At 42.3% G+C, this 20,910-nt stretch overlaps 1 protein-coding gene across 1 annotated transcript; it reads right to left on the minus strand.

The window, feature by feature from the left end:
- Nucleotides 1-636: 636 nt before the first annotated feature.
- LOC136866786 (uncharacterized) lies at nt 637-2,313 on the minus strand. Its single transcript, XM_067143892.2, has one exon. It carries the CDS (start codon nt 2,311-2,313, stop codon nt 637-639), a length of 1,677 nt encoding a protein of 558 aa, XP_066999993.1.
- Between the last annotated feature and the right edge of the window lie 18,597 nt (nt 2,314-20,910).

The following is a 20,910-nucleotide window of genomic DNA, read 5'->3' on the forward strand; positions in this document are numbered from 1 at the left end:
CCCTGCACCATGACCGCCTTCTCCTCCATGTCTAGCAAGTCACAACGTGCAATGCAAGGAATAAAGGGACTCCATAGGGGAGGATTAATTCCCTGTCTTATAAAGGATTATATGTAATCCAGTCTGAAGAATACAGCCGTTGTTGAGTTTATTGCTAGATGAAAACTGAGATGTGATATTTTTCAGTTATGTTAATGAATACATTGGTGAGTTCAGTAGTGCACTTACATCTAAAATGAGTCAATTTCTATTATATTACAAGTCTCTTTTGTAGCTAAGAGTTTTCCTAGTAAATATTCTGAAATACTGCTATGGAGTTAATATGTCTATCTGACAGTTGTGGGAAATGAATATTAAGGTTAATGATTTGCACAAAATGAATACGACACATTAAATTTTTATAACATATATTTTCCGTTAGTGGTACAAAAGCATTCGCCACTTGGATGTTAACAATTTAACAGACAAAAAAAGTCAACAACTCTTTGGTTACAGAAAGAACAACGTGTAAAACAACATTTTAAAAAACCAAACAAGTAATTTCTGAGATCTGTTTCTGACTCAATGACCAACATTCCGTACAGAATACTTAGAACATTTATCCATGAACGGTTGACCAGAAATTGAAGCACGTCACTACCAGTGATGATGGCCTCCTCCTCCTGCTCCTCCTCCTCCATGCCCACCATGACCTCCTCCTCCTCCACCTCCTCCATGCCCACCGTGGCCTCCTGCACCTCCTCCTCCATGTCCACCGTGACCCCATCCACCCCCATGTCCACCGTGACCACCACCTCCTCCGCCACCCCCGTGGCCCCCATGATCGCCTCCTCCTCCATGTCCACCACCTCCCCCACCGTACCCTCCATGTCCCCAACCACCGTGTCCTCCTCCAGCACCTCCGTGACCGCCTCCTCCTCCACCTCCGTGTCCACCTCCTCCATGTCCCCAACCACCGTGTCCTCCTCCACCACCTCCGTGTCCACCATGACCACCTCCACCTCCGCCTCCATGTCCCCCTCCTCCTCCTGCACCTCCGTGGCCACCATGACCGCCTCCATTACCTCCTCCATGTCCCCAACCACCATGTCCTCCTCCACCTCCTCCGTGTCCACCATGACCACCTCCACCTCCGCCTCCGTGTCCTCCTCCTCCACCTCCGTGGCCACCATGGCCGCCTCCATCACCTCCTCCGTGTCCCCAACCACCATGTCCTCCTCCACCACCTCCGTGTCCACCTCCTCCGCCTCCTCCGTGTCCTCCACCACTACCGCCGTGTCCTCCTCCGCCACCTCCGTGTCCTCCTCCACCGCCTCCATGTCCTCCGCCGCCACCTCCGTGTCCACTTCCACCACCTCCATGACCGCCACCGCCACCTCCATGTCCTCCACCACCTCCGCCGCCGCCGCCGCCACTTCCACTGCTGTATCCCCAGTCCTTGTGATCACTGTGTCCGCCCTTCTTGCCGTGTTCAGAGTGGTGGGAATGGTGCTGTTCGTGGCCTCCATGACCCTTATGTCCCTTGTGGTCGTGATGATGATGTCCCTTCTCGTGGTGTCCCTTCTTGCCGTGATGAGCCTCAGCGTGAGCTCCATGGTGATGGCCGCCCTTCTTGTGACCTCCTTCCTTGGCTTCATGATGACTACCATATTCACCATGCTTCGAATGATGTCCACCATCGTGGTGCTCGTCGAAGAACTCGTGTTTCTTCTCGTACTCGTCCTTCTTGTGCACTTGATGACCTCCCTTTGTACTATAACCCTTCTTGTGCGCGCCTTTCTCGCCGTATTTGGCTCCCTTTTCACCCTTCTCTCCGTGATGATGTTCCCCGTAGTGACCTCCACCCTCGTGGAAACTCTTCTTCTTGCCGCCATGGTCGCTGTAGAACCCAGAGTGACCTTCCTTATCGTGGAAGCCCTTCTCACCCTTCTCGTGCTCGTGGTGGCCCTTGTAGCCCTTGTCACCCTTCTGGCCGTGACTGCTATGGTGGGCTGAGTGATGTTCTTCACCTCCTCCCTTCTCTGAGTGATGGCCAGTTCCACCGCCACCATGACCACCGCCGCCGCCTCCACCTCCATGACCACCTCCGTGACCACCGCCTCCACCTCCATGGCCACCTCCACCTCCTCCATGGCCCCAGTGGCCGGAAGCTGCAGTATCTTGATCGAACACTGCAAGTTCTGCCTTTGACTCTACTTCCGGCAAAACATGTTCCTCTTTGTTGGTATTAGAAATAGTACCACAAAGACTACTTTGAACTAGCCACAGAGTGGTGAATAATACAAGGTGCCACCGGCACCCTACTCTAGTCATCCTGCCTGTATCTACTGTACGATACAAGGCAGTAAACTGAACTGACTGTACAACTCACAGGCTCCACTATTTATACCACCAAGAAAGCCAGGCTCAGTTCTGAAGTGTTCCCAGATTTGTTGCAATCTCACATACATACACAATTAAGCATGGAAATAGCGATTCGCTTCGATCTTTAACCGGAGGGCTCCATTTCTCCTCAATCTGTCTCGGTATTGTTTCTTTATTACCATTCTGTCATACACATACTAGTCTGATTCCTCATCAGCTTTCACGCTTTCTAGAACAAATTCGTTTTGTAAGACGTTCATTGCTGTCTCTAGTCTTTCACCCATCAACCGAAGACCTGCCTGCTGTGGTATTTAGAGCAAAAAGTTCCAGCACTGAGAAAAACGAAGGTAGTTGTGTAATAGTGCAGTTCTGTGTTACAAGCAAGGCGCATCAGATTTAATGTTCTGTTTAGTTCTACGGTCCATTGCAGGTTGTTTTACGTCTTGGAGAGTCAAAGTTTCAACCTCAGGGTGGAAAAGAGTGTCAAACTTGTGAAGATTTCAAGAATCAGTTTTACTGTTGGTGTTCATGTTCATTTAGAAAGTTGTGAAGTACTTCATCACCGGCCTTCTGTACTTTTCTGTACGGTAACTGTCTGAAAATATCCTGTGTTCTTGTAAGATCTCTTATAATTTAAGTTACTAAAATAATTTTTTGGGCATAGAACTGTGATTCATATACTCTAACACCACCGTAGTTATTTCGAGTGTAAAAAACTTGGAGAAATATTATAACCAACTAACCAAGATAATAGTTGCCAGCATCAAGGCACGATCCTCGAACTTCTGAACGTCATAGAGTAGTAGGTATGTCGTGATTTACGAACACAAGTTCAAGAATGATTTCGGTAAGTGAGTTAGATTTAAGATCCATTATATGCAATGCCTTCGAAATAAAATTATTATTATTATTATTATTATTATTATTATTATTATTATTATTATTATTATTATTATTATGATTATTATTAACAAGTAAGTGAATACAGTACTCTTCTCTCCCAACCACAGATGACCACCGACAGGGAAGAGAGTATTTTATTAATTAATTAATTTATACCAGTAGTATAAAATACTAACGAAATTCTATCAAACTGTTACGAAAATGATTAAATATAAATAATATCCTTCTTGGATATATATGTAATAATTATAGAAACGTTTGAGAAAATCCCTACACTTTAACAGAATATTTTGCTAATGCATATCCGTACTACCAGTTTCATGCACCTTCTCTGTTTTCACTTTCCTTACTTTTTCTTCTTTTTCTTCTTCTGATTATTATTAACTAATCATTTTCTGATAAGCAGAACTACAGTTAAAAGAGAATATGGAAAGACAAATTCGGAAATAACACAAACAGACAACTTCAGTGGCACAATAGGTTAGTTGTTGTTCTTCTGTTCCTAAGGTTGTGGGTTTAATCCTGGCAGAGGTCGGTGGCATTTGGGGGTTGTCGTTAGCTTTCAGATCGTCAGAGAACTCGTACGGGACAAAACTTCGACATTCTGGCGTCCATTAAACTCTACAGAGATTTGTTTTCTTCTGTATTTTACTGTACGCGAACTGTCTGAAAGTCAACAGAGTGGATACTGAACCATGTTGTTGTTGTTGTTGTTTATAGCCCTGTAATTTATTATAACACAAGATTTATAATTATACTTCTCGCATGGACTTTTTATGCGTCTTCTGGTTCAATTCATATGCACAAGGAATGTTTAATAGTTATTTATTGTTAGCTAAACCACCATTATCAGTTAAATGAGTACTGGAAACATATTATATTATATTATATTATATTATATTATATTATATTATATTATATTATATTATATTATATTATATTATATTACCGGTATATTAAACACATATCATTATTTTCATATGCCGGTACTAGAATATGTTTAACCGGGCGAGTTGGCCGTGCGCGGAGAGGCGCGCGGCTGTGAGCTTGCATCCAGGAGATAGTAAGTTCGAATCCCATTATCGGCAGCCCTGAAGATGGTTTTCCGTGGTTTCCCATTTTCACACCAGGAAAATGCTGGGGCTGTACCTTAATTAAGGCCACGGCCGCTTCCTTCCAACTCCTAGGCCTTTCCTATCCCATCGTCGCCATAAGACCTATCTGTGTCGGTGCGACGTAAAGCCCCTAGCAAAAAAATAAATAAAATAAAAAGAATACGTTTATCCTTAGATTTTTTCAACAAGGGCACAGAACTCAGCTGAGGCTGCCTTTGCTTCTACTTACTTATGTCAGGCTCCTCACATTCGTCTCTTCTATCTGACCCTTTGGTCAAAAAATTTTTATCTTTGCGACACCGGCGATATTAGATTTCCAAGACCTAGGCAGTAGACCTATTTCATTTTCACCCCTTTGCAGAGAGTTGTCTTTCTTTTACCAATACCTTAGTTCTTAGAATGGTACGACCTCTTTCCCTTCCTTTTATGGCCAGAATTAAAAGAGAGTGCATATCTCATATTTCACCTTAAGACGATCAGGTATCGTGAAAGTAAAGTATCATGTATAATGGAGTCTGTTTATGCACTCATGATAACAGTACTCATTTAAATGAAAATGGTGTTTTTCTAATAATAATAATAATAATAATAATAATAATAATAATAATAATAATAATAATAATAATAATAATAATAATAATAATAAATAGAATACATTACCTCAAACCCAACTCGGAAATATATTTAAAAAATAACTTAACTTACTGATAAAATGGGACTGCGACGAATTCAGGGGGGAGACCTAGCATAGCACAGGGAAAATAGGGCAATGTTCATTCGATTGTTATATATGCTACAAACGTAGTTGACAAATGCTGCACATAACCCAGTATTGGCATGCTTCAGACCAATCAGAAGCAACTTCAATAATGTCAAAATTCTAATGACAACATTTCAAAATAAAATGTTCAAAATTTCCCGCCTTTTTAACGGTTTCCTTCATAACTCCCTTACTATTTCACGGATAATTATGAATTTTTCAGAGTTTCCTCCCATAGTGTTGTACTACAATCTGTACCTCATTCAGATCATTGGGACTGAAATTCGATTTTATATAACATATTTATTTACAAAAATATTAATATTTTCTGGTGCTAGGAATAAAAACCTAACAAAGAATCCGAATTACAGTCTATGTTAATGATTGAGGTTCATTTTGTAGCTGTAGGTTTTATACACACTTTAAAAAAGGAAAAGTACGAAAATTCTTATAAACTTGGAATTTATAAGGGAAAGAGTGATATATTGTAAGAAAGGCGGGGAATTTTGAACATTTTATTTTAAAATATTAAAATTATTAAAATTCTGACATTATTGAAGTTGCTTCCGGTTGCCAGGAAGCATACCAACACTGGGATATGTGCAGGAATTGTCAACAACAATTCCTATGTTTGCCTTATTTTGCAAATATTTTATTCAACAACTACACATAACATGTTAATGATGCTGATGCTATGGTTAAGAGTTCTGGCAAGAAAAGAAAACTGATGACCCTGGAGTGATTATGTTGTAAATATTCTCAATGTTAAAATTGTATTTTGATGGACATAGGATTGTGTTTTTTAAGCTGTAGCCATATGTTTCTTTATTCTCATATTTACATTTTAATTTTGAATGGAAACTGCTCTTCCAGCAACGTTTTATTTGAGAAAACATAATTGAAGGTTAACTTCGCATATGTTACAAAGTAAGACTCCAAGGAGTAGCAGTACAGTGTTGCCAAGTTTCAGTGTCACGGCCTTAGTGTAGTCTGACCATGGTGTATTTGAAAGAGGGCGCATTATTGGTATGAGAGGACATGATGCATCCATCCGGGAAATTGCTGCTCGTGTGGGACGAAGTGTGTCGGCAGTGCAACGGGAGTGTAAAGAATGGTTCACAGAAGGTCACAGAACACGACGGGATGGGTCTGGTCGCAGCACCCAGACCATCTCCCGAGAAGATCGACACCCCATCCGAATGGCATTGCGGGACAGATCTGCATCCTCCTCGGTTCTGGCGCAACAGTGGAACAGCAAAATTTTCACATAACAGGGACTGACTGCATAAGGAATGGCATTACTAGCATAGCTCATAACTTAGTCATTTTCATATCGTTAAAGCCAAGAATGAGACCGAGACAGGTCCATTAAAGTAGCAAATAATAATAATACACTCATGTTCATAAAAACCAGAACACTTTGAAAGACTAGAGGTAGGAAGTTCATATTCACAGGACATGTGCATTAGTACACTATCAGGAGTGACAGTCCGTCGCCGTTTACTACGGTCTGGGTTACCGGTGCGTAGTCCACTTCTCCGCCTACCTTTGACTAATGTGCATGAACATGCTAGACTGCAATGGTGTATGACAGGGGGAGAGGCATCGCACAAGATATACAGCGCCAGCTCAAGGCCTTATCGTGTGGGGTGCTACTGGGTACAACCACAAATCATAGTTGGTGCGTGTCCAGAGCTCTGAGACCAGTACCAGTTTGACCCACGTGAATGACATCCTGCGACCCGTAGCCATACGCTTTCTGCACGACACCTCAGACGCGATATTTCACCAGGACAATGCGTGACCACATGTTGCTGCAGGAACACGTGCCTTCTTGTTGTCACAGGATGTCAGACTGTTGCCCTGGCCCACCCGATCACCGGACTTGTTGCCAATCGAAAATGTGTGGGATATGGTGAAACGACGGGTGCGGTGCTGTGACCCAATGCCAACCACCAAAGATGAACTGTGGAACCAGGTGAATACAGCATGGATGGCTATACCCCAAGACGCCATTCGCGCCTTATAGGCGTCGATGCCATCAAGCATGAAACAAGTTAGGCGTCGATGCCATCAAGCATGAAACAAGTTATCAGTGCCCTTGGAGGACCCAGTGCCTACTATGCAACCTCCATTGTGTTTTTTCGGGCCCTTCCCCTATTTAGGCCTAAGAGAAAGAACTTTCATTCGCCTAATTGTCTACTTAAGTGAGTTATGGGCTTCCTGAATGCAAGTTTGCAGTTATCTAGGCCCTATAGTCTGTAAGATATTCTTGTCTGGATCTAGGAAATTAGCCTTTGCAAGATTAAATTGATGTTACTAGGTATGAAATCCAAGAGAATCGAATGTCAGATTGGGAATGCAAAGCTGGAACAGGTAGATAATTTCACATGTTTAGGAGGTGTGTTCTCCCAGGATGGCAGTATAGTTAGTGAGATTGAATCAAGGTACAGTGAAGCTAACGCAGTTAAGTCTTTCATTTTCACGCCCTTCATGGCCCTCCCCTTCCTCTTGCCGATACTTTCCCCTTTCCTTTTGATTAGTGATAGTAGAGGGTCATTGCCTAGGTGTACTTCCTCTTAAAATAATAATCACCACCACCACCACCTCAGTTCCGAGTATATGACTTACAGGTGCCAGAGGGTCTCACTTGTTGAGCTGTTCAAGAAAGAGAATGGGACGGCATGTTAAAATCCAGCTGTGAGACATAGACATTTCATGAAATCTAAATACGGATTCACGTGTTTATAAGGCAGTTCATGTTTTTTCTTTTTTCTCTCTGATTAGTCAACCCTTTTGACATTATCTCCATTCTTTGAAGGATAAAACCTCGTAGTTTTTTCCTATTATTACTGTCTTGAAGGACTAATTAGCTGTATTATGTTTCTTATTACAACAAGTAACACCTCCAACATATGCCTTTCGAATTCCTCCATGTGGATGGTGTTATAGAATACACCCACTGTGTCCACTGTCTGTCATAAGAAGGGGACTGAGAGAGGAACTCCCAGAGCGTGAGTTGGCGAAGAAACGATCCACTCTGAGTATGTATGTTCACACTCTGTGGGTGGGGGTGGTATTGGAATACATCCACAATGACCTTTGCCTGTCGAAGAGATGACGTAAAGGCTCTCAACTTGTGATTGTGACCAAGCTCGATAGCTGCACTCGCGTTAAGTGCTGCCAGTATCCATTTTCGGGAGATGTGGATTCGGACCCCACTGTCGACAGCCCTGAATATGGTTTTCCGTGGTTTCCTATTTTTGCACCTAGCAAATGTTGGGGCTGTACTTTAATTAAGGCCACGGCCGCTTCCTTCCCACTCCTAGCTCCTTCCTGTTCCATCGTCGATATAGTACCTACTGTATCTGTGTCGGTGCGACGTAAAGCAACTTGTAAAGAAAAATAGGGATTGTAGGTTGGTAAACTCGAGGTTCTATTTGAGTCACGCATTGCTTCGACTTCCTTGTGCCAGCTCTTTCTGTGATCAGCTCTGAAACTCTTCGGTCCCAACAGCATTAGGTATGCGATGCCTGGAGAGTCTGCATTTTCACTTCCATCGTGGCCCTTTGTTTTAAATTTTGCCCAGTACCTTCATTCTTTGAAAGATCGGACCTTTTCCTTCAACCCTCCCCCCCCCCCCACTTCAACTCCCGTCTGATTAACATTAAGAGAGCAAGGTTTTCTTATTGTACTTCCTCTTATAACAATAATCGCCATCACCACTACCCCGTTTAATTCTTTTTTTTTTGCTAGTGGCTTTACGTCGCACCAACACAGATAGGTCTTTTGGCGACGATGGGATAGGAAAGGGCTAGGAGTTGGAAGGAGGCGGCTGTGGCCTTAATTAAGGTACAACCCCAGCATTTGCCTAGTGTGAAAATAGGAATCCACGGAAAACCATCTTCAGGGTTGCCGACAGTGGGATTCGAACCCACTATCTCCCGGATGCAAGCTCAAAGCCGCGCGCCTCTAACCGCACGGCCAACTCGCCCGGTCCGTTTAATTCTAGCCTCAGTTATCTGCAAATAAAACAGAAGGGATGAAACAGAGCCACGTTGAATTTTTATCTGAAATTTAATACATCCTAAGAAAATAGGGAGTTGAACATGGAGTTCGAAGCTTCTTGTATGAAGGTTCATCATCATCATCATCATCATCATCATCATCATCATCATCATCATCATCATCATCATTACGTCCGACTCGTTACCTAAACGGTCAGCGTAATGGCCTTCGGTTCATAGGGTCCCGGGTTCGATTCCCGGCCGGGTCGGGGTTTTTAACCTTAATTGGTTAATTCCAATGACACGGGGGCTGGGTGTATGTGTTGTCTTCAACACCATTTCATCCTCATCATGAGTCGCAGGTCGCCTACTGGAGTCAAATAGAAAGACCTGCACCTGACGAGCCGAGCCCGTCCTGGGATATCCCGGCACTAAAAGCCATACGACATTTCATCATCATTATCATCATTAACAACAACAGCAATAACAATAACGTAATCTCGTCAATAACCTGTTCATTAATTTGGTCAATGAGAACAAGTTATCTAAAGAAAAAAAGTCAATGAGCTGAAAACACTGTTTACGTTCCATCCCAGTATCAGGGTTGGCTACTTTTAGATTGCTAATCCTCGTATCTCAGGACTGAAGGATAACGAGATAAGATACTGTTGAAGTAGGCCCAGTGAAATACTTCAAACCAAGGTTTGGTTGAGAAGAGGTGTTTTAAGGCCAGCTGTAATCGCCTGTTACACTTTATCGCAATTTAAAACTAGGCTATCAGATATTTTGTTGAGATAGGCCATTATCGGCGTGCACGTGTCGTGTGGAATAAGGGTGAACTCAGTTAATTATAGCATTCGAATTGACATGCATCAGCCACTTCAATGGCGCAGTCAGAATAATAAACTAGGTCTGGAGTCCTCATGTGGTAGAATACGTGAACGGTATGCCCTGCCTGTCATCAGAGGCGATTTAAGCTGGAACGCAAGTAACTCCCAATTTTGGTGAGCGTCCACTGGGTACTTAACTGAGTCATAACATGCCTTTCACTTGCTAGTGCCAGGCTCTTCAATTTCAACCATCCTATCTGCCCTCCCTCGAACAACCCTTGTTCTCTTCCGATCCCAACGGTATGAGGATTACCAAGTCTAGGATATCTTTCATTTTCACGCCCTTTGTTGCTTTCTTTTATGATATCTTCATCCTTCAAACGATCTGGCCTCTTCCGTTTCTCTTCTGTTTGGCGTTCATAGAGGATGGTTGCCCAGTTATACTACGTCTCAAATATATATATATATTGCTATTTGCTTTACGTAGCACCGACAGAGATAGGTCTTATGGTGACGATGGGATAGGAAAGGCCTAGGAATGGGAAGGAAGCAGCCGTAGCCTTCCCTAAGGTACAGCCCCAGCATTTGCCTGGTGTGAAAATGGGAAATCACGGAAAACCATATTCAGGGCTGCCGATAGTGGGGTTCGAACCCACTATATCCCGGATGCAAGCTCACAGCTGCTTGCCCTTAAAACCTCACGGCCAACTCGTCCTGTTAAACAGTAATCAGTGTCACCTTCACCACCGCTGTCAGGAGCCTAAATATCCCATTATATGACCCAAAGGAGCCATATAGAGTAATAAATAAGTTACGGGATTGTGACCGACTGCAAGAAGACCTCGACAAAGTTGTGAGATGGACAGCAGACAATGGTATGATGGTAAACGTCAAGTTGTAAATTCCACCAAGAAGAAAATCTCTCTGAGTTTTAATTACTGTGTTGGAGTGTAAGTGCTTCATAGGGACAACTGTTAGTACCTAGGTGTTAAAAGGAAAGGTCTTCATTGCGGTAATCTGTTGGGGTTGTAAGTGAAGGCTAAAGGTTTCTTTTTGTGTATATGAGGGTATTTAGGGGTGTCTGACTCGTTGGCTGAATGATCAGCGTATTGGTCTTCGTTTCAGAGGGTCCCGGGCTCGATTCCCGGCCGGGTCAGGGATTTTGATCGCTTCTGATTAATTCTTCTGGCTCGGGGACGGGGTGTATGTGTCCCTCCCAACACTCTCCTCATCATATTCAGACAACATACCACACTACCAACCACCACAGAAACACGCAATTGTGATTACACCCCTCAATATAGGGTTGGCGTCAGGAAGGGCAGCCTGGCGTAAAAACAGGGCAAATCCACTTGTGCAATGCACTTCATCCCCGTGACCCCACAGGTGTGGGAAAAAGCGGTAGGAAAAAAGAAGAAGAAGGGTATTTAGGGGTGGTAGTAAGGATTTAAAATAGAGGGAGTTTAAGTCACTGGTAATACCCCAATTAGAGTATGGTTCCAGTGTATGGGACATTCACGAGAATTCTTTGATTCGTAATAATAATAATAATAATAATAATAATAATAATAATAATAATAATAATAATCCTGTTATTTAGTTTTACGTCCCACTAACTACTTTTACTGGTTTAGAAGATGCCGAGGTGCCTGAATTTTGTCCCGAAGGAGCTTTTTCACGTGCCAGTAAATCTAGTGATACGAGGCTGACGTATTTGAACACCTTCAAGTACCACCGGAATGAGCCAGGATCGAATCTGCCAAGTTGGGATCAGAAGGCCAGCGCCTCAACCGTCTGAGCCACTCAGCCCGGATTACTTGATTCGAGAACTATGAAGGATCCAAAGAAAAGCAGCACGATTTTTTCTAGGTGATTTCCGACACAAGAGTAGTGTTACGGAAATGTTGGAAGACTTGTGAGTAAGGAGACGAGCTGCTCGACTAAGTTGTATGTTCCGAGCTGTCATTAGAGAGAAGGCGTGGAATTAAATTTGTTGACGAATAAGTGTGAGTGAAATTTTTAAAAGTAGAAAGACAAATTTGGAATTTGAGAGGACAAACTGGGGCAAATATTCGTTCACAGGAAGAGGAATTAAGGATTGGAATAGTTTACCAAAATATGTTCGATACATTTAGAACTATTTTGGAATCATTTATGAAAAGATTAGGTGCACAATTGGTAGGGAATCTGCCACGTCGGCGACCCAGTAGAATCTGGATGAAAATTGCGAGATACAGGATTGGTTTGTGTGCTATTTTATGTCGGGATCTCTTTATCGCAGCCTATAAATAGTAGACAGATGGCATTTTTCGCACACATGTATAAAGGCAAAGTTTTATATGAAGCAATTCCGGGTTCTGGGTTCTTAAATTCTGCGTTTGACCTAGGTAATGGAGGACACTGGAATGTGGAGAGATTAGACGATCAGTTCATCAGTTGTTTCATTTATATTTTTGTCAATTTTTTATCATCAGTTTGCCTTCGATATTCCAATTCCGATACGTCAAAATTGAGTAGAAATTCACCGCAAAGTGCCATTCCAGCTGATGAGTCCAAATGGCACGTCTGGACGAAACTCTGCATAATGCACACGCCCTAACCACCCAAAAGCTGGTTCTATTCCTGTGATTATAACACCATAAATATTGTTTTAAGATCCAGACTTCTCTTTATAGTACGAAGTTTGCTACCTGTGTTCCAAATTTCGCTTACGTACTCGAACTTTAGTTCTGGCAGTCACTCTTCATGAAGGCGAAGGTGAACTTCCAGTAAATATTTTACCTACACTAAATTTGCATAGATAAATTTAGTACTGTATGTCGTGTATGTTTAATTACATAAAAGTTTTAAAAATGAAATAGGCCTATGTGTTTGTGGTTACTATTTAATCGTGTTACGCTGGTGTGTGCAATCCACTCGGTTAACAGCAATAATCGTACCGAATTGACTATCACGTTTGTATGTGAGAATCTTTAGATGCCCGTAAATCTGCCGGCACGAGGTTACCGTGTTTGAACACCTTCAGATACTACCGGCCTAAGCTGGGATCGAACCCGCCAATTTCGGCTGAGAATGCTTACACTCTATCATCTGAGCCATTCAGCCCTGCTAATGGGAGTGAATACTGGTATACAGTAAAGGTTCTTCCCGCTGCTGTCAACACGGTACTTGACAACAGGGAACTAACACATTGCAGATGATCAGTAGAACACAAAAACCCTCACAGTGCCTGCACATCTGCAACGGGAGCACAAAACAGTAGTCATGAGAGAATAATTACGAGAGAAGCAATTCAAACTGTAATTACACTACTACTACATATAGCAACAGGAACCAAAGTTTATTCGAGATGTCGTCGAAAGTATGATAGCACAGGCGACTTTTTCTAAACCTGTCTTCCATGGAATCTCAAGAGACGGGGAAAAAATCTGCTAAAGACAGTTTCCGCTTAACGAAGGTGTACTAGAAATTAGTTCACATTCTCTGTTTATTCACATTAATACAATGGAAAACACGTCAAATAATATCGCTATCAGAATACATTTTTTAATGGTATATTACTGTACTTCACATTTTCCCACAGTCAGACAGAGCTCTTGAATGCCTGACTTCACTAAAACTTGAGCCTCAAAAATCACACCGAGGATATCCGAATCATTCCGTTGTAGGGCGAATTCCTCTAGCTCCTTTAAACTTCTGACGGCATTTTGATAAATCTTCAATCTGCATTCTATCGTTTCTCTTTCGAACACAATGTCCCCATCTTTCTTCTCCTTCTTCTTACTTTTCTTTTTCCCGTAGTGACAACCACAGCTATTTGTAGAGCGCCGTATGGAAAGTGGATTCATTTATGAAGAAGTCTACCTAGCCGATTGTAAAGGAATCGTCTGAACGATTGTGTTCGGTTCCCCTTCAAACAGTCAGGATTTGAGAAATGTTACTGCCGGGCTGAGTGCCTCAGACTGTTGAGGCGTTGGTCTTCTGATCCTAACTTGGCAGGTTCGACCCTGGCTCAGTCCGGTGGTATTTGAAGGTGCTCAAATACGCCAGTCTCGTATCGGTAGATTTACTGGCACGTAAAAGACCTCCTATGGGACACAATTCTTAGAACAAATATTAGAAACCATTTCGGAAGAGGCACTGTTGTGAGGTTTACGATTACAGGTACAGAAATGAGTATCAGCCTAAATTCTAGTGACAATGGCGTGAAACTGAATCACTACATATCATTTAGGACCGAGTGTAAGGAAAGTCGTTACTTTCTACCAATACTATATGTGACAGTAGCATGGTGACCACGGTGTCCAGGATGAGCAGGTGCTACTGTAGTGGTGATTATTGTTTTAAGGGGAGGTAAAACAAGATAGGCCTAATCATTTTTAACCATCTCTAATCATAAGAGAAAATAGAAAAAGCTCTAACCTATCGAAGAAAGAAATATCGGCGAGAGAAAGGGAAAAGCCATGAAAAGTGAAAAATGAAAATAAAGGCTTGCGAACCTAATCTGTCAGAAGAAGGAAAGAACAAGAGTTAAGAAAGGAGGTTGGATGCGGAAGTCGAGCAAGAGAACCCTGGCAGCAATGCTAGTCTCAGCTAGGAACCGATAATCCACGCTCCCACGTTGAAAGTCTCTTGTAGACCCATGCCAAGTTTGGGCCTGCTCTGCTTTCGCTTACTTGTGCCAAGCTGCTGCCTTTCATATTTTTTTTATCTGACGTCACTTAGTCGGTTCCAGTTCTCTTCTGATCTGTCATGTGCCAGTTTTGCTAGGCCCAGGAAATCCTCAATTTTGCCCCTCAACCAGTAATCAACGACATCACCTCCCCTACTCCAGGAGGTTGCAACTGGTGCTAAGTGCATGGAGGAATTTGGCCCGCTCTAGCGAATGTAAGAGCCCTTGCGGTGAGGAGAAGTGAGAAAGCGGTGTCTTGCAACAATAATCACTGTTACACAACCACTCTGTCTCTTCTCTCCTACAGATACAATTTCGTCTTTGCACGGTTTGCCTATGTACTGTATATCTAGTTTTGATACGCTTTCCCAAGAAGGAACGAGCATGAAGTTTCCATAGAATTTTGATGAAACTCTCACAGGTGAAAGATGTATTAGAACTCAGTTAAGCTCTTTCACATACAAAGAGACGTATACACCCTAAGGAATCATAGTCCAATTCATTAAAAAAAAAAAAAAAAAAAAAACCACTCAGAAAAAAGGCCACATCCCCCTTTTCCATCTCCGACACATTTCGCACTCACTTATCCACCTTCCTCTTTACACACAACCCCCACACGTCCGCAACTCTCGGCCAGAGCGAGGGCGCAACCCTCTTGGTAGTCCGCCTCACCCCTTCAGGGTGGAGAATAAAAACGAAAAAAAAAAAGACGTGTTTCGTAAGGCACTGGAAATCAACTTTCAGGCAGGTACAAATCGTTTACTTTCCAGAATGTGAAGACTGTGTATCTATAGTGGGTTCCTGGTGCGAGAAACAGCTGTGTTTCCAGCACGGGTTGCGACAGTCCATTATCATTATCTGAAGTGAACATTTATTACAGTATTTTCAGTTTTATGTATGCCTTCGAAGTTGTTTGTTTATTTAATTTATCAACTGGTCCATATTTATAATGTACAGAGATGTGCAAGGTATGAGATCATTTATTGTTACAATTACAACTGTCACTAAGGTGCACAAAACTTATTCTGTTTTTACGGTTGTCATTTTACTTCACACACAATCCATCATCAAAGATAGATTTACACATTCAGTTTATGTAACTAAATAGGTTGCCACCGGGCGAGTTGGCCGTGCGGTTAGGGGTGCCCAGCTGTGAGCTTGCATCCGGGACATAGTGGGTTCGAACCCCACTGTCGGCAGCCCTGAAGAGGGTTTTCCGTGGATTCCCATTTTTACACCAGGCAAATGATGGGGCTGTACCTTAATTAAGGCCACAAACGCTTCCTTCCCATTCCTAGGCTTTTCCTATCCCATCGTCGCCGTAAGACTTAATTGTGTCGGCGCGACGTAAACCAAATAGCAAAAATATATGTTGCCATTTCTATACATTTGTTTTTATCACAACCCCAGAGAGGAATGGTATAAATACAGATGTAACTCTCCAATATGGTGAAAAATTAATTAAAATTGTCTTCCGAAACAGAACTTAAGTACTTAGATTTTCAGAAACATGGAGTTTTGTCCATTCTCTGGATCTCACGGTGAGGATTTTCGTACAATCCTGTTTACGTTTGGAAATGTTGCAAAATTTGCCATGTCTCAAACATGCTCATCTTGACTTCTTCTTCCTGCCTGCTTTTTCCAATTGATTGGGGTCACCAAACGCGCGTATATGAACCAGTTGTACCGATGGATGCCCTTACTGTCGCCAACCCTATGTAAATCTCTTTTCAGATAGTGGTTTAATGTCGCACCAATACATAGAAGGTTGTCGGTGACCCAAGAAAGGGAAAGGGCTTGGGCTAGGAAGGTAGCGGCCATGGCCTCAATGAAGGTACAGACCCAGCATTTGCCTGGTGTGAAAACGGGAAACCACGGAAACTATCTTCATGGCTGCCGACCGCGGGATTCGAACCCACCATCACGCGGGTGATAACTCACGGCTATACGACCTTAACCGCACGGCCAGCTCGTTCGGTGTATTGAGACGAACACAAACACCTTGTCCCCAAGCAACGGGAATTAACGATACACAGTTAAAATCCCCGACACAGTGGGAGTCGTTCCCGGAGACCTCTGAATTGGAGGCCACTACGCTGACCATTCAGCTTTACTATTTATTTCGTGTGTGAAAGTTTCATTACAATCCTGAGCGGGAAATTCATGTACTTTCTAAGATATAACTAATGAATGATACTGCATTGCCTTGCATTCATTCCTTAGCAGAAACTACTATGAAATCATTTAGTTTCCATATGCGAGGCATATAGCTCTGTTATGAGTACATTTGGCTCATCATGAAATTCATTCATTCTTTAGTTATGAAATGAATAAATAAAAACCGAAATATAATACAAATACTGCGGTAAAATATCTCCTGATGTGGATCAGTTGCCGAGTGTTGGCCTCTGGTTCCCAAAATCGCCGGTTCAAACCCGGCAGAGGCAGTCGGATTTCTGAAGGGTGGGAAGAAAATTATTCGTCACTCCATGTCGTACGATGTTGGGATGTGAAAGACCTCTGGTGACACATATGGTGTTTACTGGACAAAAATAAATAAAACTGTGCACAGGTTCCCTAAGAGTGTTCACGTTTCTCTTCCATCTGGAAGAGTAAAGCGGAACGTCAAAAAAAGCCACGCAGGTAGCCTAAATGGCGTCGAATTGACATGCTTACACACGGTAGCTGAGGCCAAGTGACTATTATTATTATTAAACTTGTAGAAAATTTGACATTATTTAAGGAATACAAATACTAATAGGAATAATAAAACTAGTGCCACTATAATTATAAATGAACTCTACCTGGAGTAGGGATTAATTAAGAAAATTTACGAGGTTCTATTAATTAAGCTGCTGCTCAAAACAGAAATAATCGATGACAATCGCTGTTACAAATAATATATGACTCCTTGGCTGAATGTTCAGCTTACGATAGTTGTACGATGTTCAGAGGGCCCCGGGTTCGATTCCCTAACGGGCCGAGGATTTTCGTACGGTTAATTTCTCTTGTTGGGTGGCTGGGTGTTTGTATCAATACATTCACTTCATATACTGTATATACCACAATAGACTACGTATCACCATAGAAATACGCAATTGGGAACATGCATCATTTTCAAAAATATTTTTTTTGAAAAGTACACCAATGAAATAGTACGTAAACGTATTACATTGTGGTATGTTGCCTTGTTTTCTACCATTAAAAAAATATTTAACAGTGCCTTTCCGCAAGGCGAGTGAAACGGCCTCTGACGTATGCGGCGCGCTGTGACGTCACGATCCAGTACCGCATGGAGCTCTACCAGCCGTTGTGCATCAGCCGTTGCTAAAAGCCGATTGTTTATTATTCATGATCGCGAATAACTTCGAAATGACAGAAGAAACGTTCAAAACAGCACAGTCAGACAATCTACCATGTGTAGATGTCATCATTCTTGAAAAATGTGACTTTTGTGGCCGCAGAAATTCGCGGATAACAAGCAAGTTTGTAAGTGGCGTCTTTTATATACGTGCAATGCACTGTAACCCATAGTATTAGGATAACAACGAACCTGGATAGATATCACATCACTTTCAACATTTCCTTCTAGACTGATTCCCCTATTAAAGAATAACATTACATTTTCGGGCTTTCAGCATTAGTAAAGTAAGAAATCGGATTTCAGCACTAACATAAACATATAGGTAGCATTATAGTACTAGTCCGCTTCTGTGGTGTAGTGGTTAATGTGTGCTACTCCCGGAGGCCCGGTTTCGATTCCCGGCTCTGCCATGAAAGTTGAAAACAAATAGTACGAGGGCTGGAACGGGCTCTTCTCAGCCTCGGGAGGTCAACTGAGTAGAACGGTTTCGAATCCCACCTCAGCCATCCTCGAAGTGGTTTTTCGTATTTTCCTACTTCTCCTCCAGGCACCTAAGGCCACGGCCGTTTCCTTCCCTCTTCCTTGTCTATCCCTTCCGATCCTCCCATCCTCCAACAAGGCCCCTGTTGAGCATAACAGGTGAGGCCGCCTGGGCGAGGTACTGTAATGGCCCTCCTCATCAGTTTCATCACCATACTCAAAGTCTCACGTTCCAGGACACTGCCCTTGAAGTGGTAGAGGTGAAATCCCTCGCTGAGTCCGAGAGAAAACCAACCCTGAAGGATAAACTGATTAAGAAAGAAAGAAAGATCATAGTACTATAGGGCTATATCTAATCTATCATTCCCAAAATATATATATATATTTATGGTTGGGACAACTGGCCTACCCACTTCCGGGGCCCATGAAAGAGAATTAAATATCTTTGTGGAGGGAAAAAATTAAACATGATAAAGATAAATATGACGTCATCTAGTTTTCACAAGTCGGGCTGAGTGGTTCAGACGGTTGAGGTGCTGGCCTTCTGACCCCAATTTGGCAGGTTCGATCCTGGTTCAGTCCGGTGGTAGTTGAAGGTGCTCAAATACGTCAGCCTCGTGTCGGTAGATTTACTGGAACGTAAAAGAACTCCTGCAGGACTAAATTCCTGCACATCGGCGTCTCCCAAAAATCGTAGAAGTAGTTAGCGGGGCGTGAAGCCAATAACATTAATTACATTTGGCTTTTAACAAGCTGAGCATATCAGGAAAGAAAAGTGTCCTGGAGACATTTTAGTCGCTCAATACAGGAATGTCTTTGGGTGCTGTGACTTTTACTTTTTTTTGCTTTGCTGTTTGCTTTACGTCACACCGTCACATATAGGTCTTATGGCGACGATGGGACAGGAAAGGCCTAGGAATGGGAACAAAGCGGCCGTGGCCTTAGGTACAGCCTCAGCATTTGCCTGGTGTGAAAATGGGAAACCACGGAAAACCATCTTCAGGGCTGCCGGCAGTGGGGTTCAAAACCCACTATCTCCCGGATGCGAGCTCACAGCTGCGCGCTCCTAACCACACGGCCAACTCGCGCGGTATTTTTACCCTTCGGTTTATTGACTTGGCTTGTATAACTTAAAACTTAGGCAAAGTTGCATAATATTTTAGACACATCACTATTTTCACCTGTGTGCAATTATGTTATTTATTTCATTAATATTATAATTATTATAATTGAGCATTGTTAACTTATAAGACCCCAACAGACAAGCATTGGTTTTGTGTAGAGTTATACATAAATTCACGTTGTTTCCTTTCATGATGTACACGCCTATTCTTTGGTACACGCCTATTCTTTGTTACATTATAGAGTATTTAGATATAGCCTAAATTTCTTTACCAATTAAGCTCTTCAATAAAGACATACATAACTGTCCCATGCCAAGATATATTGGTAGAATTAGAGCTGTCAAAATGGTTCATAACCCCTTTGATTTATTAGCTTGACATGGATCACCCAAAACATAGGTTAGGTTTGGAGAATACTTTAATAATCAGCATTATTTAATGCAATGTTTATTACTTTCATATTCCAAGATGTAATTGAAGCATTTAAATAAAGCATCATACATTAAAATTTAAAGTTTTACCACTAGAACAGCTGACATGGAAAAGTGATTTGAAAATTCAAACAAATTCATCTTACGTGAAAATCTTCAAAAAAATAAACTGTAGACTTTTCCGATATTTCACCAGCATTTCTCCGGCTCGCCAAAATCCATTTCTCCCTAGTTTTAGCGTCTTTGGAACATTTATAAACAATTTGTTTGGGATGGTATGCGATGTGCTATTGCACATCGGAACTATACACCATTTATAAGTTTTCAGCCTCACTGTCTGTGCAGGATTCATTTTAAGTCTAAAATATACCACTCAGATTATTATCCAATGTATAGACCTCGACTTTAACCATACCAGACACTAACATAAAGTAGAAATACGCGAAGTGTATCCTGCTTCTCACAGCACACTATGTGTTATTTGTCTGCTAATTCAGTCAACCTGTACGATGACGTCAGACCAATGAGATTGCGTACTTGCGTGACGTGACATTTTCGTAGATTTTTATCATGTTTGGAGTTATTATTTGTACATTCTGATCACATTTTTGAATTCTGCATGAAATTTTGAATCAGATTAGCATATTTTTAATTAAAACCCCGGATCATGCATGTTCCCTATTGCTAATATACCCCTCCGCAGAGGGTTGGGGTCAGGAAGGGTATCCAGCCAGAAAGCTGGACCAGACACTGATGAAGTGCCGACCACGATAAACTGGGATAAGGCCGAGAAGAAGAAGAATAAGAAGAAGAAGAATCACTGTTGCAAATAAGATGCTGTTCAATAGTTTTTGTTATCT

The sequence above is a fragment of the Anabrus simplex genome, chromosome 3, assembly GCF_040414725.1.
Source record: "Anabrus simplex isolate iqAnaSimp1 chromosome 3, ASM4041472v1, whole genome shotgun sequence".
NCBI lineage: Eukaryota > Metazoa > Arthropoda > Insecta > Orthoptera > Tettigoniidae > Anabrus > Anabrus simplex.